This window comes from Oncorhynchus kisutch, linkage group LG9 (assembly GCF_002021735.2).
Source record: "Oncorhynchus kisutch isolate 150728-3 linkage group LG9, Okis_V2, whole genome shotgun sequence".
In the NCBI taxonomy this organism is placed as follows: Eukaryota; Metazoa; Chordata; class Actinopteri; order Salmoniformes; family Salmonidae; genus Oncorhynchus; species Oncorhynchus kisutch.
This window is the reverse complement of record NC_034182.2, coordinates 15,607,120-15,632,303: the sequence shown is the minus strand read 5'-3', so window position 1 is coordinate 15,632,303 and position 25,184 is coordinate 15,607,120. Positions and strand designations below refer to the sequence as shown.

Genomic DNA, 25,184 nt, shown 5'->3' with positions numbered 1-25,184 from the left:
AATCACGCTTGTTCCTATACCCTCCTTTTTCTTCATCTCCAGCCGTTTCCACAACTACAGTCAAATGTCTTCCACATCTGACTTCCCCTTTCTCTCCCCTTTCCTTCCTGAGCAACCAGTAAACATTCAGCGTTTCAAGTTTCGTTTTCACATCCTCCGCATCCAGTTTGCTGTCACGTGTTACAGTCTTCGGAGTTTGTTATAACAAATGTATTGATGTGATTATGATAGGGCCTGACCTATAGACTATCGGTCACATGCACGCGATGCTTTTATGTTTCATGTAAAGAGAGCAAGGATTGAGGGAATAGAGAATGTTTTTACTAAACCAGTTGGGGATTTCGGTGAGATAACTTTTCAATCAGAAACAAATAATAAACTAAATGGCGGAAATGATGTTAAAGCTTCAGCACGGACAGCACAATAAACCCTTGCTGTGCGGTGGTGCCTTTTCGCTGAAGTAGTCAGTCAGCCAGTCACACAGGCACTTGCTGTCATTTAAAAAAAAATACATTGTGATCATCAAGCTCTTTCTTGAGTCATTTGTGTGTCTTCATTATTTGAGTTTGAGTTTATTTGATTTGTTACAGGGACAATGCACATTCATCAACGTTTCCAACGTAGCCAGCCGGGCTAATTTTCAACCGCAGTCCCTTAATCGAACAGTGTGCTTAATCAAAGCATCAGACAAGCTCAGTGCACATGTAGTTGGTTTTACTCAAACAGAGTGTGTCTGTCTATATATGGAAAAATATATGTCTATATATGGAAAAATAAGTTTAAACATTTTGACCAATCGATTGGTTGAAAGAACAAGACGACTCTCGGTCTGGTCGGGGACAGCCCTAATGCAAACACACACACAAGAATGCACACATGTGGCACACACACCACACGCACAAACACACACTCACACGCATGCACACACACACACAGACATACACACAACCTCTCCGGACCCTGTCACTCATTGCCCTGTTAAGACGGAGCACAGCAGCTTTAAAGTTCCATCCCCCTCTCTTAACATTCCAGTAGTTGGTCACTGTAGAGCCGACCCATGTAATGTCACACTGTAGCGCCGTTAGCTGAACAAGATGCTTTTCCAGACCCTCAGTGTGAAGGACAAAGACCTCTATTGTTTGGTTAGAGAGAGAGTGGGGAGAGAAGAGAGAGTGGCAGGTGTGTCGTGTTACACTCAAATATATCCCCTCCAGTCCGGCTAGAGTTGAGTGATGAAAACAGTGTCCTGCAGTATGTTGGTCCTGTCAGAGGGATGTGACTGTGTGTGTGTGTGTGTGTGTGTGTGTGTGTGTGTGTGTGTGTGTGTGTGTGTGTGTGTGTGTGTGTGTGTGTGTGTGTGTGTGTGTGTGTGTGTGTGTGTGTGTGTGTGTGTGTGAGTGCGTGCGTGCGTGCGTGCGTGCGTGCGTGCGTGTGTGTGTGTGTGTGTGTGTGTGTGTGTGTGTGTGTGTGCGTGCGTGCAGTGCGTATATGTGCGCATATGGCCGTGCGTGCGTTTTTTGTCTGTGTATACTTCCGCATGTGTGTCCGACGTGTCTGAGAGGGGAAGTGCTCAGGTGATAGAGAGAGCAGGAGGTTCCACCTTAACCCTCCTCACCCCGGGTGAGAGAGGAGGAGGGACACCTGTCAGAAAGCTATGCATCAATAGGACAGGTACCCTCGCCCTCCTCACCCCTTTATCTACCTCCGCCTACCACTGTGCTCCGAGCATGAGTGTTTGCTAGCAAACAATTGCAAGGTTGTCCATTTTGACAACAAAGCGGAGCCTGTAGAATAAAGAACTGATTGATTAGCAATCGGGGGCCAATCTCGGGTGAAGAAGCATGGTAAGATGATCAGAACCTGATAAGCTTCTATGTTGTACACCGCAGTCATCTTATTAGGGCAGGTTAAATGTAAACTTTTTCCTAAAAATTGGGACATGCTTACTTAGGGAAATCTATGTGAAATATCAATTTCTCTTGAAACCAGGACATGTTACTTTCACTTCTTTGTTTCCTTGCTTACAGGTCCATGAGAATCTACCGTCTGAAGCCTGAAACGATACAAGATCACCGGTGAAGTGTTCATTAGAGAAGTCCTTATCAACCAGTGGAACAGAAGAAGAATTCCTCACTACCGGCAGACTGTCAGAACATAATTTCTAATAATTATCTATGGTGGACTGATACCAGTGTGGAAGAGCTGGTCACTTTTTTTTTTTTACTTGGTGAATAATTACCTTGCCAATAGGACGACTGAATATTATTGTCTGGCAGACAATATTTTTTTGTGAGTTTCCTCCTATTACAGGATGTGGTAGGGACTAGAGGTCAACAGATTAAGCGGAATGGCCAATTAATTAGGGATGATTTCAAGTTTTCATAACAATCGGAAATCGGTATTTTGGGGCGCCGATTTGCCATTTTTTTTATACCTTTATTTAACTAGGCAAGTGAGTTAGGAACACATTCTTATTTTCAATTATGGCCTAGGAACGGTGGGTTAACTGCCATGTTCAGGGGCAGAACGACAGATTTTCACCTTGTCAGCCCGGGGGATCCACTCTTGCTACCTTACAGTTAACTAGTCCAACGCAATAACGACCTGCCTCTCTCTCATTGCACTCCACAAGGAGACTGCTGTCACACCCAGACCGTAGTATTCTTTGTTTTCTTTGTTATTTTGGTTAGGTCAGGTTGTGACATGGGTGATGTATGTGTTTTTGGGGGGTTTAGGGGTTTTGTATGTTTATGGGGGTGTTTTCTATTCTAGGTGTTTTTGTAAGTCTATGGTTGCCTATATTGGTTCTCAAATAGAGGCAGCTGTCTATCGTTGTCTCTGATTGGGAACCATATTCAGACAGCCATATTCTTTGGGTATTTTGTGGGTGATTGTTCCTGTTCCAGTGTTTAGTGTTCACGTTACGGGACTGTTTCGTCTTCGTTCATTTTGTCGGTTTGTTGTTTTTGTTCGGGGTTTAAAACCTCTTGAGGATAGGGGGGACGCTAGCGTCTCAACTGGCCAATTTCCAGGGGAAATGCAGAACGCCAGATTCAAATAAAATGCTATAAAATTCAAAACTTTCATTAAATCACACATGTAAAGATACTCAATTAAAGCTACACTCGTTGTGAATCCAGCCAACATGTCAGATTTTTAAAATGCTTTTCGGCGAAAGCATTTGAAGCTATTATCTGATAACCTGCAGCCATCCTCACCAGCAGTAAACAAAGGGGCTAGCGTAGCAGGCGCTACACAAAACGCTGAAATAAAATATAAAATATGCATTACCTTTGACAAGCTTCTTTTGTTGGCACTCCAATATGTCCCATAAACATCACAATTGGTCCTTTTGTACGATTAAGTATTCCCATTAAATATGGATTATCATCACGCTGCATCTTGGTCCTCCTCTCTTTCACCCGAAGACAATCGTTACAGAATCACCCACCACCCGGCAGCAGCAGGAGGAGCAGCACAATCAGGACTATTGGACTTGGGAGGAGATACTGGATGGAGAAGGACCCTGGACGCAGCTGGGGGAATATCGCTGCCCCAAGGCAGAGCTGGAGGCAGCCAAAGTGGAGAAGAGGCAGTATGAAGAGGCAGCACGGCAGCGCGGCTGGAAGTCCGAGAGGCAGCCCCAAAAATGTCTTGGGGGGAGGCACACGGGGAGTGTGGCGAAGCCAGGTAGGAGACTTGCGCCAACTCCCCGTGCTTACTGTGGAGAGAGAGGGCGTCTCACTGGTCAGGCACCGTGTTATGCAGTAGAACGCAAGGTGTCTCCAGTACGCATGCTTAGCCCGGTGCGCTACATCCCAGATCCCCGCATCTGCCGGGCTAGGGCGAGGATCCAGCTAGGGCAGATGGTGCCAGCCCTGCTCTCCAGACAGCCAGTGGGTCTCCTCGGGCCAGGATATCCTGCGCCGGCGTTGTGCACTGTGTCTCCCTTATGTCTGCACAGCCCAGTGCGTCCTGTGTCTGCGCCCCGCACGTGCCGGGCTAGAGTCACCATCCAGCCAGGACGGGTTGTGCAGGCCATTAGCTCGAGACTTCAGGTGCGTCTTCACGGTCCGGTCTATCCAGTACCACCAGTGCCAACACCGCGCACCAGACCTCCAGTACCTCCTCCCCACACTCGCCCTGAGGTGCGTGTCTCCAGCCCGGTACCACCAGTGCCGGCACCACGCACCAGGCCACCAGTGCGCCTCCAGGGTCCAGTACTCCCTGTTTCTGCTCCTCGCACTCGCCCTGAGGTACGTGTCCCCAGCCCGGTACCACCAGTGCCGGCACCACGCACCAGGCCTATAGTGCGCCTCGGCAATCCAGTACGCCCTGTTCCTCCTCCCCGCACTCGCCCTGAGGTGAGTGTCCTCGGCCCAGTACCACCAGTACCGGCACCACGCACCAGGCCTACAGTTCGCCTCATCAGTCCAGAACATCCGGCAACAGTACCCAGTCCAGAGCGTCCGGAAACAGTACCCAGTCCAGAGCGTCCGGCAACAGTACCCAGTCCAGAGTGTCCGGCAACAGTACCCAGTCCAGAGCGTCCGGCAACAGTGCCCAGTCCAGAGCGTCCGGCAACAGTACCCAGTCTAGAGTGTCCAGCAACAGTACCCAGTCCAGCCTCCCGGGTGGCGCCGTGGTTTAGGGTGCTGTACTGCAGCGCCAGCTGCGCCACCAATTGGCGACGCACAATTGGCCTAGCATCGTCCGGGTTAGGGAGGGTTTGGCCGGTAGAGAAATCCTTGTCTCATCGTGCACCAGCGACTCCTGTGGCGGGCCGGGCGCAGTGCGGGCTAACCAGGGTTGCCAGGTGCACGGTGTTTCCTCCGACACATTGGTGTGGCTGGCTTCCGGGTTGGATGGTGCTGTGTTAAGAAGCAGTGCGGCTTGGTTGGGTTGTGTATCCGAGGACGCATGACTTTCAACCTTCGTCTCTCCCGAGGCCGTACGGGAGTTGTAGCGATGAGACAAGATAGTAGCTACTAAACATTTGGATGCCATGAAATTGGGGAGAAAAAGGGGTCAAATTTAAAAATGGCCTGTCTGCAACTAACTTCAAACATTGTATCAACTATTAACTTGGTACATGGTACAAAATAGTCTGGCCCCACACCGTTTCCTGCACTAGTGAGCTCGGGACAGACACAGCTCTAGGCTATCTGCGCAAGGGATAAGAAGCAGCGCTTGACTTGGGCAGAAGCTCACCGGAGCTGAGTACCGGCACCTCAAATATTCTACTGCTTGAGCTCCTGTTCCTCTTACAGAATGTTAGCTCAAAAGTATTGTGGAGCTCCTGCACCTAAATATCAACAGCACCAGCACCCAAAATGAGTACCTGAACCTATTTCAGTCCAAGTCAAGCAATGATAAGAAGAAATCAGGTAGGCCTATTTTAAGATGCTTCCACTGGATCAGAGCATGACATTTTTCCCTTTCACACTGAGTGGTTATCGAAAGGGAGAGAGCTAGAAAGATTTTTCGAATGCATTGAGAAACTATTGTAATTCTCAATGGATGTAAAAAGAGACTTGGTTTGCTTGCTGTTTGAGGTGAAGAAACCATTACTTTGATAAGTTCGATAGGTCATTATTGAGGAGATATGACAAGTCAACAACGAGCCAAATGCAACTGTAGACATTTTTCATGAAATTTTCTGAGATCTACGAAAGTATAATTTAGAGCAGGACTCACTCGGGTTGATTTCATGTTAATACCAATTAATAATATGTTAGTACAAATGTTATTACTAGTGTAGTTACAGAGTTACTACACCGGTTTAAGAGCAACTTAGTGTCATGGCAACCTAATAAATCATTCCTCGTCTTTCCACCATGTGATCTGGTACAAAATAGTTGCTGTGCATCACCCAGATGGGTGCCACACATTGATGGTGGATGAGATGAGTTTTCCCCTTACTATGTAAAGCACTTTAGGTACCTCAGTTGGTAAAAAGGCTCTATATAAATCCAATCCATTAGTCCTGGTGCGTTAATTCAAACAGAAATACTATCTAATCCCCAAATGGCACATTTATATGCCTACATTTGAGCGCATGCCAGGTAGCCTATAGGCCTACTTCTATGCATAAGCTTCCTTACTCAACATTGACAGGAGCGCTCCAAACAAAAGATATTCACTAAATTGACAAAACTCTTAAATGGAAAGAAATAAACCAAAACTTGTTTCTCTCAAGTGTAGCATAGGTTGTGGACTTTGCAAACAATGTGTCCACTCTGACAATGATAACGGGAAGACTGGAATAATAATATTGAATGCATTAACAGAAATTACCGTATCCAAAGTAACAAACATTGTAAATGAGAAATAATAGTAATTAAGCGTAAATGTACTACTGGTGATGTATGTAGGGGGGAATTCATATATCAAATCAAATCAACGTTTATTTGTCACGTGCGCCGAATACAACAGGTGTAGGTAGACCTTACAGTGAAATGCTTACTTACAGGCCCTAACCAACAGTGCAGTTTTTCATGCCTGGCCACGCAGTCGTGGGTAAACAGGGAGTACAGGAGGGGACTGAGCATGCACCCCTGAGGAGCTCCGGTGTTGAGGATCAGCATGGCAGATGTGTTGCTACCTACCCTCACCACCTGGGGGCGGCCCGTCGGGAAGTCCAGGATCCAGTTGCAGAGGAAGGTATTTAGTCCCAGGATCCTTAGCTTAGTGATGAGCTTTGAGGGTACTATATAGTGTTGAATGCTGAGCAGTAGTCAATGAATAGCATTCTCACGTAGTTGTTCCTTTTGTCCAGCTGGGAAATGGCAGTGTGGAGTGCAATAGAGATTGCATCATCTGTGGATCTGTTTGGGCGGTATGCAAATTGGAGTGGGTCTAGGGTTTCTGGGATAATGGTGTTGATGTGAGTCATTACCAGCCTTTCAAAGCACTTCATGGTTACGGATGTGAGTGCTACAGGTCTGTAGTCATTTAGGCAGGTTGCCTTAGTGTTCTTGGGCACAGGGACTATGGTTGTCTGCTTGAAACCTGTTGGTATTACAGACTCAATCAGGGACATGTTGAAAATGTCAGTGAAGACACCTGCCAGTTAGTCAGCACATGCCCAGAACACACGTCCTGGTAATCCGTCTGGCTCCGCGGCCTTGTGAATGTTGACCTGTTAAAAGGTCTTACTCATGTTGGCTACGGAGAGTGTGATCACACAGAGTCGTCCGGAACAGCTGATGCTCTTATGCATGCCTCAGTGTTGCTTGCCTCGAAGCAAGCATAGAAGTGATTTAGCTTGTCTGGTAGGCTCGTGTCACTGGGGAAGCTCGCTGCTGTGCTTCCCTTTGTAGTCTGTAATAGTTTGCAAGCCCTGAACACATAAGATGAGCGTCGAGCCGGTGTAGTATAATTCAAGCGTAGCCCTGTATTGGCGCTTTGCCTGTTTGATGGTTCGCCGGAGGGCATAGCAGGATTTCTTATAAACTTCCGGATTAGAGTCCCGCACCTTGAAAGCGGCAGCTTTAGCTCAGTGCGAATGTAATCCATGGCTTCTGGTTGGGTATGTACGTACAGTCCCTGTGGGGACGATGTCCTCAATACGCTTATTGATAAAGCCAATGACTGATGTTGTGTACTCCTCAATGCAATCGGAAGAATGTTCCAGTCTGTGATAGCAAAACAGTCCTGTAGTTTAGCATCTGCTTCATGTGACCCCTTTTTTATAGACCGAGTCACTGGTGCTTCCTGCTTTCATTTTTGCTTATAAGCAGGAATCAGGAGGATAGAATTGTGGTCAGATTTACCAAATGGAGGGAGAGCTTTGTACGTGTCTCTGTGTGTGGAGTACAGGTGATCTATCATTTTTTTCCCTCTGGTTGCGCATTTAACATGTTGATAGAGATTAGGTAAAACTGATTTAAGTTTCCCTGTATTAAAGTCTCTGGCCACTAGGAGCGCCACCTCTGGGTGAGCAGTTTCCTGTTTGCTTATTTCTTTATACAGCTGACTGAGTGCGGTCTTAGTGCCAGCATCCGTCTGTGGTGGTAAATAAACAGCTACGAAAAGTACAGATGAAAACTCTTTTGGCAAATAGTGTGGTCTACAGTTCATCATAAGATACTCTACTTCAGGCGAGCAAAATCTAGAGACTTCCTTAGATTTCGTGCACCAGCTGTTGTTTACAAATATCCCCCCCCCCCCCTGCACTAGCCGGTGCAGTGTATATGCAGTGTATATCCTGCTAGCTGAATATCCATGTCATCATTCAGCCACGATTCCGTGAAGCATAAGATGTTCCAGTTTTTGATGTCCTGTTGGTAGGATATTTGTGATCATACCTCGTATAATTTATTGTCCAATGATTGTACGTTGGCGAGTAATATTGACGTAACGGCAGCTGTCCCACTCGGCTTCTGAGGATCCTTACGAGGCACCCCGCCCTGTGTCCTCTGTACCTGCGTCTCTTTCTCTTGCCAATAACGGGTATGTTGGCCTTATCGGGTGTTCGCAGTATATCCTGTGCGCCCTGCTTGTTGAAGAAAAAATCTTTGTCTATTCCGAGGTGAGTGATTGGTGTCCTGATATCCAGAAGCTCTTTTTTTGCCATAAGATACAGTGGCAGAAACATTATGTACAAAATAAGTTACAAATAACGCGAAAAAAAAACACACAATAGCACAATTGGTTAGGCGCCTGTAAAACTGCTGCCATTTCTTCCAGCGCCATTTTATTTATAAACACTAACAATCAAACGCAAACAATTCACCCAATTAAGTTATGAATCAATGAATGTGCACAAATTAGCGGGAGAGAGCGCATTCTGGAGAGAGAAGTGCATTGTGCAATGGGCGCATGGTCAATCCGACGTCTGCATTGGACATGCAGCCATTACGGTGATATGGCTTCAGCAGTTATCAAGGGCCTTCACACTTTTTTCGCTTGGCGGAGCAGTGCAGAGCTTTAGTCAAGGAAGTGAGTTTCTGTTTTCTACAGGATGTACCGCCCCTACCTACCGTCAACCAATCATGTCAATGCGGAGCTATACAGAGCTCCATATGGAGCCTCCGACCACATTTTCGATCAAGCATATATTGGCTTTTAGTCTAGGCCTCCGCAATGGATTGATTCACTGAGAAAGACACTTAAAAAAAATACATTTTATTAATTTGTAAACAATTCTAAAAACGTAACTCTACTTTGACATTATGGGGTGTTGTGTGTAGGTCAGTGACACAAAATCTCAATTTAATCCATTTTAAATTCAGCCTGTAGCACAACAAAATGTGAAAAAAGTCAAAGGGTGTGAATACTTCTGAAGGCACAGTATACAGTGGGGCAAAAAAGTATTTAGTCAGCCAACAATTGTGCAAGTTCTCCCACTTAAAAAGATGAGAGATGCCTGTAATTTTCATCATAGGTACACTTCAACTATGACAGACAAAATGAGAAAGAAAATCCAGAAAATCACATTGTAGGATTGAATTAATTTATTTTCAAATAAGTATTTGGTCATATACCCTTTGTTGGCAATGACAGAGGTGAAACGTTTTCTGTAAGTCTTCACAAGGTTTTCACACACTGTTGCTGGTATTTTGGCCCATTCCTCCATGCAGATCTCCTCTAGAGCAGTGATGTTTTGGGGCTGTTGCTGGGCAAAACGGACTTTCAACTCCCTCCAAAGATTTTCTATGGGGTTGAGATCTGGAGACTGGCTAGGCCCCTCCAGGACCTTGAAATGCTTCTTACGAGCCACTCCTTTGTTGCCCGGGCGGTGTGTTTGGGATCATTGTCATGCTGAAAGACCCAGCCACGTTTCATCTTCAATGCCCTTGCTGATGGAAGGCGGTTTTCACTCAAAATCTCACGATACATGGCCCCATTCATTCTTTCCTTTACACGGATCAGTCGTCCTGGTCCCTTTGCAGAAAAACAGCCCCAAAGCATGATGTTTCCACCCCCATACTTCACAGTAGGTATGGTGTTCTTTGGATGCAACTCACCATTCTTTGTCCTCCAAACACGACAAGTTGAGTTTTTACCAAAAAGTTATATTTTGGTTTCATCTGACCATATGACATTCTCCAAATCTTCTTCTGGATCATCCAAATGCTCTCTAGCAAACTTCAGACGGGCCTGGACATGTACTAGCTTAAGCAGGGGGACACGTCTGGCACTGCAGGGCTTAAGTCCCTGGCGGCGTAGTGTGTTACTGAAGGTAGGCTTTGTTACTTTGGTCCCAGCTCTCTGCAGGTCATTCACTAGGTCCCCCCGTGTGGTTCTGGGATTTTTGCTCACCATTCTTGTGATCATTTTGACCCCACGGGGTGAGATCTTGCGTGGAGCCCCAGTTCGAGGGAGATTATCAGTGGTCTTGTATGTCTTCCATTTCCTAATAATTGCTCCCACAGTTGATTTCATCAAACCAAGCTGCTTACCTATTGCAGATTCAGTCTACCCAGCCTGGTGCAGGTCTACAATTATGTTTGTGGTGTCCTTTGACAGCTCTTTGGTCTTGGCCATAGTGGAGTTTGGAGTGTGACTGTTTGAGGTTGTGGACAGGTGTCTTTTATACTGATAACAAGTTCAAACAGGTGCCATTAATACAGATAACGAGTGGAGGTCTGTGAGAGCCAGAAATCTTGCTTGTGTGTAGGTGACCAAATACTTATTTTCCACCATAATATGCAAATAAATTCATAAAAAATCCTACAATGTGATTTTCAGGATTTTTTTTCTCATTTTATCTGTCATAGTTGAAGTGTACCTATGATGAAAATTACAGGCCTCTCTCATCTTTTTAAGTGGGAGAACTTGCACAATTGTTGGCTGACTAAATACTTTTTTGCCCCACTGTATATTAAAAGTGGGCAGAATAAATCTCCATATGTAGTGGTCCAGTTTCTAAGACAACAGGTAATACATAACCATATGGATTATCAATCCCTTCAAATCCACTCAGAACTGATTTGAAATCAAACATACCTCTGGACTTAATTCCAATCAAAATCCGCTATAGAACATAAATAGATCTAATTTAATTGATTACAAATTCAAACTTCACTGTCAAATGTGTAAAAGTAGTTGTAATAAAACATCCCTCGCCTGCATATTCTGTTTAGCACTCCATCCATAGCTAGACTGCATGTAATCCATACCAGCATTGACTGCCCTGAGGGTAGTGATGTCCTAACCAGACAGGACCAGACTATAGATCCTCTATACTCCTAGACCTGTAATTTACCGTCTGTCAAGAGCCTTTAAAACTACACTCTGGGATTCTTTTCTCAGCACAATGGCAGCCTGGTCACAAAAATTTAAAAGACCATTAAGCAGGCACCCAGATGTCAGATTGCGGCGATGGAAACAGAGGAGAGATGTGGTCGAGCCTGATCCCCAGGTAGTACTAGTTCCATTTCAAACTCCAAGCCCACACACACACACACACACACACACACACACACACACACACACACACACACACACACACACACACACACACACACAAAAACAGTGGGCATACCTCTCTGCTGGTCCAATGGGCCCTAAGGGTTGGTAAATGCTGTTACAGCCCTGCGGCTAGCTCTGGCTGGCTACATCTAAAGGCCAGACACGCACAGAGAAACCAATGAGCATTGCTGAAATACCAGAGATGATAAGATGCCAAGAATATCCCCTTTTCTATTTTTATAACTAATAGCCTGTACACCAATCAAAGGGGATTAGGATATAAATTAATGTAATCGATAAATCAAAACTAGCTGTATGAGGTGATTGAGGTCATCTGTGTTTCTATAGTGTCCCTGGATAGCCCTTTCTCAGACACTCCTCTCTTTTCCTATCCTTCCCCCTTTCCTGTCCTCCTTCAGAACCAGGCTTATACCACATCCACACGTTCCTGAGTCTAGCCTCCATCAATCTCAGTCACCTCGACACGCACCAATGGCAGAAACACGCACACATACCAGCCCCTGACACACACACACACACACACACACACACACACACACACACACACACACACACACACACACACACACACACACACACACACACACACACACACACACACCACCCACCCAAGTGAGTGTGCAAGATTAAACATGAATCAGATTCCTTTCCCGCTCATTGAACAGGGAGAGAGGCCGGCTTACCCAGTTCAGACAGTTATTTCAGCTTAATTGATGTTCACGATTCCCAATCCTCTCTTCTCTCTCTCCCTCTGTCTCTTCTGTTGTAGGAGAACAGAGAAGGCTGGGGTGGGCTCAAACCTAAAGTCATGGAATTGCTACAGGAAAATCAGAGGCTAGCTATCCTGGGCCATGACAGTTTCTGCCCTTGCTTTCTAGAGTGTTGAAGTGTATTGAACAAACTTAGCTAGGCTACTATGAAACGCCGTTTGGGTCTTTGCGTGCCAAAAAAGATACACGTCAAATAACACTATGCAAACAATGTTCTTCACAAAAACATAACAAAATGACAATCAGTTTCAGTAGCTATATTTAGCTAGCTAACTATCTAGCCAGGTGTCATCATCTAAAATACCCCTACTTTATAAGACAGTTCTTATTTGATTATGTGAAGCTAGCCACAATAAGGATTAGTCACAATAGTGACGTTTGTGGTTGGCCTTCAGAATAAAAGTATCTCAATAAAAGTGATGCAAATTAATAAAACTAAGGGAATCATGGAATAATGGAATAGATCATGCTAAACGAGGTTGGAGTGTTCTCATATCAATTCAACAGAAGACAATAATTTGTTAATTTGACAAAAATCTGTTGGAATCACACTGGAGGAAAAATGGTGCCGACATATAGGGCAGCAGTGTAGTATATTGTGCAGTATATTGTTTTATGTGTTATTTCTTACATTATTAACCCAGACATTTTTTTGTGTCATTACATACAACCGGAAAGATATATATATTTTTTAGTACAAGCATTTTGCTACACCCGCAATAACATCTGATTAACTATGTGTATATGACCAATAAAATGTAATTTGATGTATTAGACCTTAGAATTGCATTGGGGGCATCCTTATCTCACTGTACAGCCTTACCTATGGATTGTGGATCAATTACATGGAGTATCAATCTCCTCAGTGACACCCACAGAACATTATCGTCATAGCTCTTATTGCGGGACTTTGAAACCACTGTGAATTGAGACACATTAATTGTACCAATAAACCTTCTATTTGTATTGAACACTATTCCAGATGAAAAACAATACAACGTGGATGTTTTGGTACCTGATAACTCTGAGGACTGGGAAAAAAGCACTTGGGTACTGAGTAGACGGATACCCCATTTCATTGATCCCCAATCCTTAGGTAAGACTGTACAGTGCAATATGAATGTCAATACGCACAATAGGCTGACTGGGGAGATGATTTCCCACAGTCAAAAGTCCCGCAATAAAAGCTACAATGCTAATATTTAGGTAAACTCTTCACAGTTGTGTTCTGTGGGTGTCACCAAGTAGACTGATACCCAATTTCATTGCTCCACATTCCAACACTCCAACCTTGTTTAACATTATCTAGTCTAAATATGGCATGATTCCACCAATTGTAACCTTCTGCATCACTTTCAAAGAGGGACTTTTATTTTGAAGACGAAACACAAATTCAACTATTGTGGCTAATCCTTATTGTGGCTAGCTTCACAACACATAACCCGGTCCGGTCAAGCCATACTGTACTAGCCAGATGAAGCTAGCTTATAACTTTAGTTTTGGGCAACAGGGTTAAATAGCTGGCTAGCTAGTTATTTCAATAGGAGTTATGAACAACTATTTTGTTATGTTACAGCCTTATTCTAAAATGTATTAAATAAATAGAAATCTCATCAATCTACACACAATACCCCATAATGAGAAAGTGAAAACAAGTTTTTAGACATTTCTGCGAATTTACTACATATAAAAAACAGTAATGCCTTATTTACACAAGTATTCAGACTCTTTGCTATGAGACTCAAAATTGAGCTCCAGTGCATCCTGTTTTCATTGATCATCATTGAGATGTTTCTACAACATTATTGGAGTCTACCAGTGGTAAATTGAATTGACTGGACATGATTTGGAAAGGCGCACACCTGTCTATATACGGTTCCAATGTTGACAGTGCATGTCAGAGTAAAAACCAAGCCATGAGGTTGAAGGAATTGTCCTAGAGCTCCGAGACAGGATTGCGTTGAGGCATAGATCTGGGGAAGGGTACCAATACATTTCTGCAGGTTCCCAAGAACACAGTGGCCTCCATCATTCTTAAATGGAAGAAGTTTGGAACCACCAAGACTCTTCCTAGACCTGGCTGCCCAGCAAAACTGAGCAATCGGGGGAGAAGGGCCTTGGTCAAGGAGGTAACCAAGAAACTGATGGTCACTCTAACAGAGCTCCAGAGTTACTCTGTGGAAATGGGAGAACTTTCCAGAAGAACAACCATCTCTGCAGCACTCCACCAATCAGGCCTTTATGGTTGAGTGGCCAGACTGAAGCCACACCTCAGTAAAAGGCTCGTGACAGCCCGCTTGAAGTTTGCCAAAAAGCATCTAAAGGACTCTCAGACCATGAGAATCAAGATTCTCTGGTCTGATGAAACCAATATTGAACTCTTTGGCCTGAATGCCAAGTGTCATGTCTGGAGGAAACCTAGACACCATCCCTACGGTGAAGCATGGTGGTGGCAGCATCATGTTGTGGGGATGTTTTTCAGCGGCAGTGACTGGGAGACAAGTCAGGATTGAGGGAAAGATGAACAGAGCAAAGTACAGAGAGATCCTTGATGAAAACCTGCCCCAGAGCGCTCAGGACCTCAGACTGGGGCGAAGGTTCACCTTCCAACAGGACAACGACCTAAGCACACAGCCAAGACAACATAGGAGTGGCTTCGGGACAAGTCTCTGAATGTCCTTGAGTGACCGAGCCAGAGTCTGTGCCTTCAGATTTGAACCTGATCAAACATCTCTGGAGAGACCTGAAAATATCTGTGCAGCGACGCTTCCCATCCAACCTTACAGAGCTTGAAAGGATCAGCAGAGAAGAATGGGAGAAACTCCCCAAATACAGTATACCAAGCTTGTAGCTTCATACCCAAGAAGAAGACTTGGGTATGGGCCATAATCGCTGCCAAATGTCCTTCAACAAAGTACTGAGTAAAGGGTCTCAATACTTATGTTAAATGTGATATTTTGCAAAAAAATCTAAAACTTCTTTTTCATTTGTCATTATGGGGTATTGGGTGTAGATTGATGGGGAAAAAACGATTTAATCAATTTTAGAATTAGGTTCAAATGTAACAAAATGTGGAAAAAGGGGTTTGAATACTTTCCGAATGCATTATACTAGTTTGGTTACGTTAGAGTTAATCAAATGTAATATTTTAACAATGAAATACATGGATTGAAATACCCAAAGCTTGATTCCGACTTCAAAACCTCCCCAGTGAGTTATGGGGAGCTTTATTTCTTCCCTTGCCTGCTGTGGCATTCAGGGCATAGCCTGGTGTTTTGTTCAAAGGCTGCGAGTTTCAGAGCAATGTGCGTGTGTGCTGTGTATGTGAGACCCAGACTGTTTCTGTAATCTAATAACAGTTTCTATAGACACCAAGGACAGATATAGCCTCCAAACCAGGAGCCTGGTAACCAACAGACTGATGACTCGCAATGAGGACAATCCTTAGAGAGAGGGAGGGGAGGGAAGTGAGAGAGCGAGAGAGAGGGGAGAGAGAAAAAGAGAGATGGAGGCAGGGAGAGCGAGAGACAGGCAGAGATATATTATTGAAAGTGATAAGAGAGAAGGAAGGACGAGAGAGGGGAGAGAGGTGGTTGTAATGTCTTAGGAATGACCATGGAGTTACTTGCTAATATCAGTTACTTTCAGTGTCAAGACTAATATACCACCACATCATGCACATAAACATGTAAACAAAATCTGTGAATAGAGGACGACTTACATCACACGAAATGTCAACAAAACCATCAATCTCCGAACCCCTAGTGCCAATCTATCATGCAAACTAAAGGCATGATCCTCTAGCCTGGTCCAAGATCGGTTTATGCTCTATAGCCAAACTTATGGTCACAATATCCATAGGAGTTGGCAATACAGCACAAACAGATCTGGGACCAGGCCAATGTTCCTCTGGGCAGGCCCTGTATAGGTAGTGACTCATCTCTACAAGCCTCTCTGGACATTGTTAGGACATTCATCAAAGTTAGAGGTCAGACACAGGTAGGAGCCCCACCACACCAATAACCCCCTCTCGCTCTCCCTCTCTGTTGCAGCTGGTTGAGTGCAGTCAGTGGCAGCAGTGGTAGTATTGTAACAGGCAGGGCTGTTACACTCTCCTCTTTCCCCACACAAACACACACACTTTTCTTTACTTTAGTCCTTTCCTTTAGCAAACCTCTTGTAAGATATATTCAGCACCTAATGTACTAAAACATCAATATCTATCATCTTATTCATGCTGCTGCAGTAGAGACCTCATGTAAATCAAATTAAACCTCTTAGATTCCTGCAGAAAATCTGATTATAGGACTTACAAGAAATGGTAAACCTCCTCTGGGTGCTATGGAGATAAACTTCAGAGAAAGAGAGACACGGAGGAAGAGAAAGAGAGAGAAAGAAAGTGCCAGAGGAAGAGAAAATGAGACTGGAGAGAGAAAGAGAGAGAGATAGGGAGAGAAGGAGCGTGTGAGAGGGAGAGAAAATGAGACTGGAAGGGAGAAAGAGTGACATGGAGGGAAGAGAAATGTTCAAAAGCACAACTATGTGGCCCTGACAGAGTGGGGTCGAGGGCCAAACCAGTCCTATAGGAGACGCTAGCTAAAGGCCCCTAGGGGGGAACGAAGGAGTGTGTGAGTGTAGCGGAACACTGCAAGCTCCCCATCCCTTCATCCCTCCTTCCCTCCAAAAGAAGAAAGTGAGAGAGAGACCAAGTGGAAATGATGATTTAACACCAATCACTCCAAATCATTAAGGCAAATCTCACAAAGTCAGCCTACAGAGGAGTAATGTAACACTATCCATCCCTCGTCTCAATTACGCCAGGAGGGCCACACAGACAGACAGCTTATATCACACAGACAGAACTCTGTATGCTGGACCGGAGAAAGACTTGTAGGTATCTAAATAGAAGCCAGAGGAGATAGATACATTAGATAGTCAAGTCAATGGCTCTTCTTTTAACAAGACTATGGTGAATAAAACGAGAGAGCAACATTTCGGAGGGAAAAGCTTGTTGAGTGTTGAGCTAGCCAGATAAGAGATATTGTATTACAGTGGGAACACTCAGCCCCTACCATGCCTCATCGGTGTTGTTCTAAGGGGAGAGACAGAGTGGTGTTGTGACTAGAATGTTAAACTACGTTATCTGGGGGATATCTGACAGTACCTCTGGCCTTTCAGGAGGGATAGATAAACAATTTCAATCCCTTTCTGTGGGTAGAATAAAACACCTGTTCCTACCGCTTTTGGTGAATTTAAACAGGTTTCAAGAGCATTTCCATCCATTTGAATGGAAAGAGACATCTATCTAATTAAAACAATGTTCAATTTCACACATCCGTAGTCACCACTACTATGCCAATGGTAGAGGTAAGGAGGTCAGACTTAACTAACAATATAACTGTTTTTTGGAACAAACATTTGTTTCCTTTCTCATAAGCCCTAATATTGGGCCTAATCTTCCAAAAAGCTCTGAATGAATTTCAGACAAGTCATTACCTCACAGAGAGGCAGCAGCATGAATAAGATGATAGATATTGATGTTTTAGTACATTAGGTGCTGAATATATCTTACAAGAGGTTTGCTAAAGGAAAGGACTAAAGTAAAGAAAAGAGAAGGGCTAGTGTTTCATTAGTAAAGGGAAACAGTAGCAGGCTGTTGAGGTCCATCTCAGTCTGGTCTCCTGTTGTCCCTAGAGGGCCCTTCCTCTCCCCTTGGCCTGGGGTTGAGAGGTCAGAGCACCAGTGTTAATGGTTACCTAACATTTGACATCAGGGTATGTCTAGAGTAGTGAGGAGGTAGGTTGGGGGTTAGAATGTGTGTGTGGAGGGGGGGAGGGCAGAGTGTGTGTGTGTGTGTGTGTGTGTGTGTGTGTGTGTGTGTGTGTGTGTGTGTGTGTGTGTGTGTGTGTGTGTGTGTGTGTGTAAAACGCATTATTCTGATGGTCTGATGGAGGAGGGCAGGGGTGCCCCTCGAGGGACAGCCGGGGGTCAGCATTGTCAAGGAGACCTCAAGAGTCCCAATTGTTAAAGGCGAATGCGAAAGCAGGGCCTATGAATGCAGGACACAAGGGACTAGATGCTCCTTTAGAAGGTCCACTAGTGACTCATTGGCCAGACTGTCTTTTGTTACACAGAAAAAGACAAGTAATTGAGATAACTAATTATGAGAGAAGTTGAGAAGGAACGGCTTAGAGAGGTTTCATTCTTGGTAAATAGAAAGGGAGGGAATGAGAGAGAGAGAGAGAGAGAGAGAGAGAGAGAGAGAGAGATACTTAAGGTGCTAGGCAGTTTGCCATATCGGGAAACATGACGCGATTTGAAAGAAAAGCCTTCGCAGAGAGACAAACAGCTGTCACTATGACAGCATTCTCTCATTGGGATAGGATGTCTCTCTCCCACTTACTGCCTGAAACAAGGAAATACGAAGGCCTGTGTGACACCAACGCTCTATATTACAGTTGAAATAACCATACTACAGTGTCTCTGTGAGGGTGTGAGCTATGGGTGTTTGCATTAGTGTAATCTTTAACTTAACCTGAACGAAGTCTACTGCTGTATAAGAGGACATCTTTCACACAAATGATTTCTGCGTGACGTACCGACGAATGCAGATAACCCATCTTACATTTATTATGTACAACACAATCAGCAACAAGGCACTCCTCGCTTTAACCGAAATTGCAGCAAAATCACCCAGCACGAACTGCTGACTAAGGCTATGTAAAGCACGGAGAACTATTTCAGTTAGTGAATGCGTGCGGCAGACATTGCAGCAGTTTTGATCATCACACTTAACCATTCCAGCTAACCTAAGTGAAAAAGGGGCCAACGTAAGCTGTTCACTTCTAAGGTGAGTTCTTTTGAAGAAGGTGTCTCGCGTGCCATGATGTTGATATGTGCAAACTTCTGTTCTGCAGTGAAAAAAAACCAACATTGGTTAAGAAAATAGGGGCACCTGGTATAAGAGCACGTTTTATGAACCCAGGCAACCACCAACCCCCACAATACAGTAGCACACAAACAGCATAAAGTGGTAAAACCAGATCCTTTTACACCTTCCAACTACCTCTCACTAAACAAAGACAGCACTTCTGCTAGGGCCTAAGCTCCAATAGAACACGCAGTCAATTACACACAGTTCCAGACGACAAATGTGTTATTACAACTGTGACATCTGTTACCTATCTCACATATTCGTCTCACACTTTATTCCACTCCGCAAGCAGCAAACGATTTCAGGTGACTGGAAAGGGCGGAAAACCAAAATAGCTTACTTTCAAATGCTTCTTCACTTCATTTAATTCTCCTCTCGGTCATTCTACCATACAAATAAGCACAGAGATATCCATCTTGAATAAATTCCTTTGCTTACTCATTCAACTCTGCCAACGGGAAACTAGGCCTATTTTAGAAGGCCAGAAGAATATGATTTACGAACAAGGCGTTTTCTTTAGGTAATAAGACAGGTAATTATAGCTGATAATAATAAGGCATGGCAATAAGTGGATCTCCCATTTGCATTTATACATTTGAGGTGCTCTCACCTGAGACAGAGACAGTCATGGGGGCCTCTAGAGGTCTGTTGTTATCCAGGTCTCTGCTGAGCTTTAGTTCCCCCGTGTCTGCATTCAGCACCAGTAGGTTCAGCTCATTCCCTGACTCAAAGCTGTAGTGGAGTTTATCCGACACGTCCGGGTCATGGGCAGGCACCTTCCCTATGATCCCTGAGGGGAAACTATTGGACTTGTTGGTCACATAGTTGTTGAAGATAATCTCAAAGTTTTGCAGAACCGGGTCGTTGTCATTGATGTCGACTAAACGGATGTGGACAGTGGCACGGCTGACGAGCGGAGCGGACGTGGCCTGGACCACAATGACAAACTCGGTTCTAGACTCGTAGTCGAGGTCCATGAGGGCGGTGAGGTCGCCTTTGAAGATGTCCAATTTGAAGACCTCAGGGATGTTCCCCTCCACGATCTGGTACATGATCTGAGCGTTGGTTCCCTCATCTGGGTCGGTGGCGCTGATCCGAGCCAAGACGGAACCGACGGGACTGTTCTCCTCTACGTAGATAAACAGTTCGTCCTTCTCGAACACGGGCGCATTGTCGTTGATATCCAGCACAGACACCTGGATGTCCACCGCTGCTTTGAGAGGAGGAATCCCCTTATCCACAGCGAAGGCCTTCAGGGTATACACAGGCACGTTCTCTCTGTCTAGCTTCCTGGCTGTTCTGATGATGCCAGAGTAGGGCTCGATGAAGAAGTCCCCCTCCCCATCATCTCCACCCTGGAAGGTGTAGCTCAGCCTTCCGTTGGACCCGGAGTCCCTGTCGGAGGCAGATATCTGGAGCACGCTGGTGTAAATGGGTGCGTCCTCGAATACAGTTCCCTGATACATGTCCCGTAGGAACTGAGGCGTGTTGTCGTTGGCATCCAGGATTATTATCTCCACATAGGTCGTATCGGACTTCTGAGGAATGCCGTTGTCCCTGGCGATGATGGCTAACGTGTACGATGCCTGGTCCTCGTAGTCTATCTCCATCTGGGTGGTGATGGCGCCCGTGTCGGGGTCGATCTTAAACTGGGGGACGTTGTCCTCCATGATGTACGTGATGCGAGCGTTTTCACCCGTGTCTTCGTCGGTGGCACTGATGACGACCACGGTGGACCCAATGGGCCGGTCCTCGCTAATCGTCACCTGGTAGTTGGAGCTCTGGAACACAGGACGGTGCGTGTTGGCATCCGTGACGTTGATGAACACCTGTGCCATGTCATAACGCGTGCCGTCTGACGCAGTCACCGTCAAGACATACTGGCGCTCCTGTTTGTAGTCTAAGGGTAACGCCAAGGTGATGAGCCCACCTCCACTCTGACTGGTGATGGCGAAACGGTTCCTGGTGTTGCCGCTAGAGATCTGATAGGTTACGACGCTATTTACATCCCTGTCGATGGCTGTCACTGTCAACACACTGGTCCCCACCACAGCATCCTCATTAATCTTCAGAGAATACACCTTCTCTGTGAAGGTCGGGATGTTGTCGTTCACATCTAGGACCGTGATGCTCACGCTGGCCGAGGATGACATCGCAGGTATCCCACAATCCCTCGCTTCCATGCCGAAGGTATAGAACTCGGTGGTTTCCCTGTCGAGCTCCGCGGCGACTGTGATCCACCCAGTGCTATTGTTGATGGTGAAGGGGAAACCAGGGGAGGTGTCAGTGAGACGGTACTCTAGACGTGCATTATTCCCAGAATCAGCATCTATAGCCTGGATGTGGATTACCGAGTAGCCAATGGCCACATTCTCCAGCACAGTGGCTTGGAACGGCGTGCTGACGAACATAGGAGCGTTATCATTTACGTCAACCACCTGGACCACCACCATCCCAGTCCCGTTGATAAACGGAGGCCTGCCACCATCCTGAGCTTTAATCCGTAAATTATACTCCCTAATCATCTCGTAATCCAAGGGATTAATGACATCGATGACCCCAGTGGGAGAGTGGATGTAGAACTGTCCCTTCACGTTGCCACTGATGATGCTGTAGTGGACCTTAGCGTTGTTTCCCTCGTCTTTGTCCGTGGCCTCGACTTGAGTGACTTTAGAGTTGACGGCCACGTTCTCAGGGATTTGGACCACGTAACGTTTCTCACTGAACTGGGGGTAGTTGTCGTTCTCGTCCTCTACAGAGATGTTGACGGTGGCCGTGGCGCTCCGGGGTTCAGGGTCTTTCCCCTGGTCGTTGGCTTCCACGATCAGCTGGTACTGGGACATGGTCTCTCTGTCGGGCCGCTCTCTGATCCTCACTAGCCCGTGGCGTGGGTCGATCTCAAAACCAGCGTTCACTCCCCCGCCGTTGACTATTTTATAGACCATATTGGCGTTGGAGGGTGCGTCCCCGTCTGTGGCTCTTATGGTCATGACCTCAAAGCCCACCTCTACATTCTCCCGTATGGTTACCCGGTATTCAGTCTGCTCGAACACCGGGCCGTGGTCGTTGGTGTCGCTGACCGTCACGGTGAGGTAAGACGTGGCTGAGCGCCGAGGGGAGCCGTTGTCTGTTACCATTACTTTGAAGACGTGTGTGTCTTTGACCTCCCTGTCTAAAGGCTGCACTGTTGTAATAGCACCTGTCTGTTGGTTTATTACAAAAAAGTCGTTGGATCTGCTGTCAAAGAGGGCCTCCATTCCATACTCTATTCTACCGGCCTCTCCATCATCCGGATCAGTGGCCTTCAGTGTGATGACACGGGTCCCTGACGGTTCATTCTCGGGAACAGACACCTGGTAGTTGGGGAGCTGAAACTGGGGAGGTGTGTTCACATTTCTCCGTTTTCGGTGGTTCCATTTGCCAGGCACAATCTGGATGGGGTGTGATGGTGATGGTGTATACTGCTCATGGGTCTCTCCCTCAACCACTGTCACCAACCGCAACCTCACGCGCACGGAGATGCGGACGCGCCGGTCACTCAGAGATCGCAGTGTACAATACAAATGTACCTCGCTCAGCTCTCCTTCACCCAAACAGTAGTTGTCGTCCAGCAATATATTGCCATGTTTAAAAACTGCCCTCAAATCTTTTACAGTAGTACAGGAGGCAGAAAAAGTGGTATTTCGCGAAAAGGCAGGCAAAAGTTCTGTTACATTCACAAGCAAATTACCCGCGGATAAGCAGGAAGTTGCTTCCAGTTTGGAAAAATAATTGATGTGAATGTCGGGCTTACCTATTGTGCTCTTTCTCTTGTATTTGATAAAACAGTCCTGTCCGTGTACAAATGTATTGAAATGTGTCAAAACAAAATTCTCAGACGTCAACGACCCTATCCTGATATAGACAGGCACTGGGTTCCTCAATAAGCGCACACAATCCACTTTTCGGTACACACGGAGAGCTCCTTCTTGCCATTCCACTTGTAAAGAGTTCTGAATGTATTTAGGAGTTAAGGTCCTGTCGATGTTGTAAGTCCAACCGGGCCCCAGGGACAAATTTGCCAAAACGGTCCCAGTTTGTAACGTCTCCGAAAGGTGTAGCTCGAAACATCCCAGCAAGGGCACATTGAATAGAACACAAACCCAGATCCAATTCATCGGTAATTCCATGGTTTAAAACTCCAACAAATCCCATTCAACCTCATCGAAACACCTCCACAAAAACATTAACTATCCCTGTCCCTTTTTCTTTTATCCTTCATGGTGAAGTTTTGAAGTGGAAAACACACTTATATCCATAGTATCCACAGAGCGCAGTCACATTATTCCACGGACAAGTTTAAATGACTACAAAATGGCTCCGCGGCTCCCCTCCTCTGAGAGTTGATTAGCATAAACCTGCTGTGTTCGGCTCAGCGGGACACTTTCGCAGGGGGCTTTCTCATTGACATTCGGAAGTGTCCTGAGCTGTTGACGATTGCGCATTCGGACCATTGTTATAACAATACAGAGAGCTTGTTAACACGCGCATTGTGTGTTTGAGGGCCACTAGAACTTTGTTATAAAACAAGTTTGGTATCATTGAAACTTTCTCTGATGTTTGGTATTGAGCTTGTCACCTGGGAAAATGGTACATTGTTAGAGATGTGTCTGGCCACGGTTCCAAGAGAATTAGCACACAATTATCTTTTGGAAAAAGTTAAGCTATTTGGTCAACGATTCGCTATTATTATGGTTAGTAGTTTAGAGCTCATCATTTGCATATCCATTCTGAATAAATAGTTTACAATAATTTATTGATTTAGAATTGGCCCATGTGCTTGGACTTGTATTGTGGAGTTGGATTATCACTTATTATGGTCAGTTTATGAATTTATTTTCAGAATATACATAACTCTCCAGATCATCCATTTGAAATTAGATTATAATCCATTGCTTCCTCCATCCTACCATTTATGTTGGTATCCATCTTAATGTAGCCTGATTTAATGAAAAAGTGGCCCTTGCACCTGTTTGTAATTTATGGCGCTTTCATTCAACTTTTGGCGAATTGTAGGTTTTATTCCCAATAATTTATTGATTTAGAATTGGCCCATGTGCTTGGACTTGTATTGTGGAGTTGGATTATCACTTATTATGGTCAGTTTATGAATTTCTTTTCAGAATATACATAACTCTCCAGATCATCCATTTGAAATTAGATTATAATCCATTGCTTCCTCCATCCTACCATTTATGTTGGTATCCATCTTAATGTAGCCTGATTTAATGAAAAAGTGGCCCTTGCACCTGTTTGTAATGTATGGCGCTTTCATTCAACTTTTGGCGAATTGTAGGTTTTATTCCCATGGAAATCACATCACCATTGAAAATGAAGGTATGCATGGAACTAAATGAAATAATGCATACTCTGCAAAATCATTGAACAGGTACAGGTAACTACCAAAATAAAGAAAACCCCAACATAAAGTGTCTTAATAGGGCGTTGGGTCACCACGAGTCAGAACTGCTTCAATGCACCTTGGCATGGATTCTACAAGTGTCTGGAACTCTATTGGAGGGATGTGACACCATTCTTCCACAAGAAATTCCATAAATTGGTGTTTTGTTGATGGTGGTGGAAAACGCTGTCTCAGGGACCACTCCAGAATCTCCCATAAGGGTTCAGATTGGGTGACAGCCATGGCTTATAGTTTCCATCATTTTCATGCTCATCAAACCATTGTGATTACTCGTGCCCTGTGGACGGGGGCATTGACATCCTATGGCCATGGCAGTCAAAATAATGAGCTGCCCAGCATTTTATACACCCTAAGTATCATGTGATGTTAATTGCTTAATGAACTCCGGAACCACACCTGTGCGGAAGCACATGCTTTCAATATACTTTGTATCCATCATTTACTCCAGTGTTTCCATTATTTAGGCAGTTACCTATACATTCCACCTGGTATAACATCAATACTGTTATTTTAACCACCAGAAACAGTGCATAGGAAAAAGTTTAGAAGACTCAGTATAACTTATGCGTGTTCGCCCCCT

The 25,184-nt window shown here is 45.1% G+C and overlaps 1 protein-coding gene across 6 annotated transcripts in view; it reads right to left on the bottom strand.

The window, feature by feature from the left end:
- The window catches only part of LOC109896330 (cadherin EGF LAG seven-pass G-type receptor 1), a 125,635-nt gene extending 102,142 nt beyond the window's left edge, over nt 1–23,493 (bottom strand). For all 6 annotated transcript variants that reach the window (XM_031832023.1, XM_031832022.1, XM_031832027.1 and 3 more), the window contains exon 1: nt 19,754–23,493. In XM_031832023.1, the coding sequence (XP_031687883.1) occupies nt 19,754–23,312 (3,559 nt within the window). In that variant the 5' untranslated portion in view covers nt 23,313–23,493. The remainder of the gene's footprint in view (nt 1–19,753) is intronic.
- Nucleotides 23,494–25,184: the final 1,691 nt, after the last annotated feature.